Source organism: Rhodamnia argentea, chromosome 2, assembly GCF_020921035.1.
Source record: "Rhodamnia argentea isolate NSW1041297 chromosome 2, ASM2092103v1, whole genome shotgun sequence".
Classification (NCBI taxonomy): domain Eukaryota; kingdom Viridiplantae; phylum Streptophyta; class Magnoliopsida; order Myrtales; family Myrtaceae; genus Rhodamnia; species Rhodamnia argentea.
The window spans coordinates 1,508,908-1,514,961 of NC_063151.1; the positions used below are offsets into that span (position 1 = coordinate 1,508,908).

The 6,054-nt window shown below is 42.6% G+C and overlaps 1 protein-coding gene across 1 annotated transcript; it reads right to left on the reverse strand.

Moving 5' to 3' along the window:
* Positions 1-2,230: 2,230 nt before the first annotated feature.
* Positions 2,231-5,447, reverse strand: LOC115746400 (cytochrome P450 81Q32-like). The gene is made up of 2 exons (XM_030682147.2): positions 4,510-5,447; positions 2,231-2,971 (listed from the first exon to the last, which is right to left on the reverse strand). The coding sequence occupies exons 1-2, from the start codon at positions 5,416-5,418 to the stop codon at positions 2,351-2,353; spliced, it is 1,530 nt and encodes a 509-aa protein (XP_030538007.1). The 5' UTR covers positions 5,419-5,447; the 3' UTR covers positions 2,231-2,350.
* Between the last annotated feature and the right edge of the window lie 607 nt (positions 5,448-6,054).

The following is a 6,054-nucleotide window of genomic DNA, read 5'->3' on the forward strand; positions in this document are numbered from 1 at the left end:
ACCAGTTTGGGGTAAATTTATCAAGAATGTACCAATTTGAGGTTTTTGGTGGTTGAAAAAATGATTTGAAATAAATTTATTGCACATGTACCCGTTTGAGATTTTTCTTGGTATTAATCTATTTGAAAATTAAGTATCAAAGCTTCCCTGCCGCCTCTCTCTCTCTCTCGGTTTCGGCCGCGCGCATGACACGTCAAACGGTTGTTGCATGACGTGGAAGATGGAAATACTTCCCACAGGGTGAGAGGTGCACCTAACCCACCAGCCCAATGTAGAAAAAAATTGTGAAAATAAACTTTGGGGCGACTTTGGCCTCTACTTCATATGTCCTCCAAGGTTTAGCTTCCACATTTCAATGAGAAAATTTTAGAAAACACAACGAAAAGTTAAGCTTGATAGATATGATTCACAACTGAACAATTCCTGCCAAACACTCGTTCACTAAATCTTCACCTTTATCTGGTGTCTCGAATTGAGTAGGCAAAAGGTGTTTGATGCTTGATTGCCATGTTGCTCTATATATTTGGACGGGCTTTTTTTCAAATTGCATAAAAAAAGATTTTTATTTACCAAATAAGGGGAAAAAAAATTTAATTACCGTTTAGGGGTCCGCTCGACGGTTTGTGTGTTTGGCAGACCCGCTTGGCATTATAGGTGCCGAGCGCTGTCTTGCTCGGCACTTACAGTGCCGAGCAAGACAGCAAGCACAGAGAGAGCAGTTTTGCTCTCTCTACACGCTTTTTTTTTTTTTCTGCACGCTTTAGTGCAGAGAGAGAGAGAGAGCAGAATTCTACTCTGCGGGGGGGGTGGTGGGGCTGGTGGTGGGGGGGGCCCCGCTCGGCGGTTTAACCGCCGAGCAGACCCCAAAACGGCAATTATGTTTTCTCTCCCCTAAAATGGTAAATAAAATTTTTTTTGTATGCAATTTGAAAAAAAGCCCTATTTGGACAAAATTAAGCTTTGCAAGCGTCAACAAAATATAAACCAATATATACATGTCTCGAACAAATTACTGAAATTAATGTCTCGAATTTGAATGTGATTTATCAAGATTAAATTCAAAGACGAAATCGATTTCAATATGTACAACTTGGCCTTCGCTAGCCCTCTCGAACCAAAAAAGGAAAGGAAAAAAAAAATAAAAAAAAAATCGAACAAAACCAAATTTTCGGTTCGCTTCGTGATTCGGTTCGATTCAACCGCTCATCCTAATGGTTCTGAATAAAAAAAAAATCGAACCAAACCATTGACACCCTTATACCAACGTGTTTTCTCTACAACTACCAAATCTTGAACTTACAAAATAACCTCTAAACCTATGACAGTGGATTTGTCTAGGGAATCATGTAATGGCTAGAGGAGATGCCTATCAAACCTCTAAATCCAGAGAATACCAAGGAGATGACGATCGTGTTGCAACTTTAGTAAATGGCAGGTCCTTTCTTCGAACATGCATATCATCTTGCAATAAATATAGACCACAGTATTCTTAGACCGTTCAGCTACCTAATGAAAGTTCATATGAGTGGGCATTTTTTTTAAGGGAAAATTTCACATACGACTCCGAAGTGCACTCATTTTCTTAAATAAGGGCATGAAATGAATCTTATTTTGAATAAAGACCTGAAGTGGCATAATAGTTTCAAATAAAATGAACCTTATTTTGAATAAAGACCCGAAATGGCATAGCGGTTTCAAATAAGGGTATGAAATGACCATATAATCTTGAAGGCATTTTCGTTATATGTTTTTTTATTTTTTTTTCCTTTTCTAAATTTTAAGATTATAAAAGATAAAAATTAAAAAAATACAAGCGGGAGGGTCGCTTCGCCTGTGGTCGCCGCCCCACGGCCGATGGGGCGTTGGCGATGGTCGACGACCTTGCCTTGGCCAAGCGTCGTGCCTCTTCCTTGGACCTGGGTTTTTTATATTTTATTTAAAAATTAAAAAATTAAGAAAAAATACAGGCGGGAGGGGCTCTCCCAAACCTGGGCAAGGGCTAATCCTTATTTGAGATTATATGGCAACTTCAAGCCCTTATATGAAAAAATAAATAAATAAATAAAGTCACTAGCTTAAGACCCTTATTTGATAAAATAAGGGTACTTCAAGCCCTTATTTAAAAATCTTCCTTTCTTTAATACATTATACATCCCGTCTTATTTTTCTTTTCGTTTAATACATTATCAGGAGACACTAGCACTAAAATTCTTATTCCATTGCACTCTACTTTGAGTTTTTATCTCCCCTCCTTTCATTCATACCAATTTGCTTTGTTACCACATATTAGTGTCATAAGCACTACGGCGGTTGAACTTGACCAAAATAAATTCACTAGCGAACGACCTTCTCAAAGCTGTCCAAGAACATTAGCAACCATGCATTCCCGCGCTTTGCACATAGCCTCCAATGGCTGTCTCTTGGGCATTACGAGTCCTGTCCCTTCCGACATGTCCACCGGCTCTTCGCCGACTCGTTCCCATTCGAAGCATTGAATAAGCGCCGCTAGAGCCAAACCCACCACTCTGTTGGCGAGGCCAGCACCGGGACAGCCCCTTCTCCCCATGCCAAACGGCAACAACCGGTACGCATGATCCCCTTCCAATCCCTCGTGTCTTTCTGGTTTAAAACTTGTTGGATCGTCCCACACTTTTGAGTCTCTCTGGATTGCCCACGCATTTACTAGGATCATCGTGCCTTGGGGCACGTCAAACCCGCCAATCGTGCAGTCCTCAAAGGACTCGTGAGGCACTAGGAGTGGCGCTGGCGGAAACAACCGGAGCGCTTCGTTGATGATGTTTTGAAGGCAAGGCAGCTTCTGAATGTCTGCTTCGTCAGGTAGACGGTCTGGGCCAACAACATCATCTAGTTCCGCTTGAGCTTTCTTCATGACGTCCGGATGGTTGAGTAGGAGGGACAGGGCCCATTCCATTGTCACCGAGGACGTGTCCGTGCCCGCAGCTAACATCGACTGCAGCAGATTGTGGTCAAGTAATTTGCAAAATATGCTCATTAGTGTCAAAGAGAGATGAAACTTGTTTTCGAGATCGAAGAACAAACAGTTTCAGACGTAAAGAGGAAAACGTAAAAGGAAAAGGTTCAGCTTAAGTCAGTATCAATAATTGGTCCGCTCTTATGGTCTTGTTCATGTGTAAGTGTCTTAATGATGCATCATGTAGATGTAGAAGTGATTTTCTATGGTGGCTTGTCCATGGTGACAGTTTCTGAGACGACATACTTCGTCCTCTCTCTTCTTTCTCTGTTTTAATCCAAAATAGCGACCACCACTGAAGAAAGTTATTGCATGATCTCTGTGCATGGGAGTCTTTGGATGTGAGCCTAACTCGCAAGAACCGGTGGATGAAAAGAGCTCCTCATGAGAGACCCTATGATCCAACGGTGCATATACATTGAGTTCCCATTCACGGGGATCATGCAACAAAGACTTAGGAAAACAACCCTGCACTCGAAGTGGAAAACAAAAATAATACCTCTTACGGGATATTACCATAGAAAAGGAGGAGCCAACGTAAAATCGGGTTTGAACTCTGTAGGGCATAGCAAAATATTTTAAATTAATATTGATCGTCAAGATTTGTAATATCGTAACAAGAGACGTCGTTTTTAACGGTCTAGATATCCATATAGGTGCATGTAGAAGGAGTCTGTAAACCACCATTCAAACCTAAGGGTCATAGAAGATGCTTTGTTTGTGAAGGAGGTCATATTTTTGTCCATTTGTTCCCTCATCTATCGTTTTCCTTCTTTCCAACAAGGAAAAAGCTTAGCTGACAGTCCCACCAAGTTCGACGATGGGACGATCAATTATTTATGGTAAATAGTTTGCTGGAACAGTTCACTTCACTTTTTTTTTTTTTTCTTTTATGTGTTTTTTTATTGTAAGTTAAAATTACAAAAAAAAGTATATAAGATAATTATGTTTCTATTCGAGTGAACGCACCCACATATCCATGTGATATGTTTGTCGATCAAAAATCTACATCCGACATGTACGCACAACATATTCGCGTGACATGCTTGTCATCCAAAAATCCACGTAAAAAAACAAAACGTAACACATATCGGCATGATATGCTTGTCGGCCAAAATTCTACAAATGACATATACGCATTACATATCCGTGTAATATGTTTGTCATCCAAAAGTCCATGTCTGACATGAACGCACCACATAGGTAAAAGTACACGTCTAATATGTACACACCACATATCCACATAATATGCTGATGTTTCATTAGAATCTTGATTGTAGGGCTCTCTTATAATTTTCTCTTGTAATTTTTAGTTTGCAATAAAAACACATAAAAGTAAAAAAAAAAAAAAAGGAATGTGGAGTGACACTGGATCAACAAGTGATGATCCGATTTCAACAAACAATATTTTTGGTAAAAAATGACCGTCCCACCGTCGGACTTGGTGGGACGGTCAGCTTAGCGGGTTCCCAAAATCATGCACAAGTCAATTAAGCAGAACATGTGTTAATACATACCAGCATTTGGCCTTTGATGCTGTCGTCCGAGTAGCCCTCCGACAGCATGGTATCGATCATCGTCTTGCTCTCCACCTCTCGGCCCCCGTCGCTCCTCTTCCTTCTCGACCTCAGCTCGTCTATCATGCCCTGCAGGATCACATCGGACCTCTTCGCCACGTCCACCATCCTACGCTTTCTCCCCTTGAAGTCCACCACCTTCCTCAGCGCCGGCAAGAAATCGCTCGGGTCTGTCCCACTCAGCTCGAATGCCTCCTTTATCACCTCCCTGAACTGCCTGGCCACCTCAGCGTCATCCGCGTCGATGGCGGCACCAAAGTAACGCTTCCCAGAGATCATCCTCATGATGATATTGAAGGACAGGTCCTGCAGCCTCGACCTCATCTCCACCTTCGCGCAGCCACCGCCACCCGCCACCATCGCTGCCTCTTTGTAGAAGCTCTTCACGAGGAGCCTCACTTCCTCCAGCCGGATGGCGAGGGAGCCAGCGAGGCGGTGCGGGGAAAGGATTTGGAGGACCGTGAGGCGGCGGAGGTCGCGCCAGAGGGGGCCATAAGGGGCGGTGCCGATGGTGGTGAGACCGTAGCCGAAAATCTCGCTGGAGAGCATGTGGGGGCGGTTGGCGAGGACAGCGTCATTCCTGGTAAAGCACTCTTCGGCTGCGGACGGGGAGGATACGACGACCACGGGGCGGGAGCCGAAGGAGAGGGAGAGGACCGGGCCGTAGCGGTGGGAGAGAGACTGGAGGGTCCGGTGGACAGGCTCTTTTATGAGGAGGAGGTGGCCGATGATGGGGAGCGAAGGTGGGCTCGGTGGGAGATTCCTCCGGTTGCTCCTCTGCAATTTGAAGAAGCAGAGGAGGAAGAGGCAGGAGGATGCTGAGATGATGTACACCCACACGTCATCCATGAAGATGAAATGGATACCACGCGTTGGAGAGAGAGAGCCCTAATCACACTATATATTTGGAGAAGAGGAATGCTTATGTGACTGTCTTTGAACTACCGTGAGCCATAAAAAGTTAAATAAAAAATAATTATAAATTATTGTGGGGTCTATTTTTATAAGAATTTGTGACTCACAAGATGTTATTGCTCTCACAGTAGCCCAAAGATCGTTATGCTAGCAAAGTATTTTGGAGAAATCGAGAGAGAAAAACTTTTTAAATTTGCGTGGAGATGAACAGTGACTAAAGAAATGCAAAACGTGGAACTCCGTACAAAAGTTTAGGACGAAATTCGCTAAATTGAAAAGCTTATTACTAAATTAATTGTTATACATTAAATTTAGGACCAATTGAATTATTTTCCCTCACAATGGCCGTAGCACTTTCTCATCGACATTTGCCGGAGTGCATGTCTTATTCAAAGCTATGTCCGATTGACCGTGAATGGCATCGAGTCTTATCAACTTTTTGAGATCAAAGTTGATTTTTCTAGGGTGCCAACAGATTTATAAAAACCTATAGATTAGATACATTAAGTTTGATAAATTTACGTGAGCCTATCTTTAGTCATTTTTCAATAATTGACCATCCAACGTATC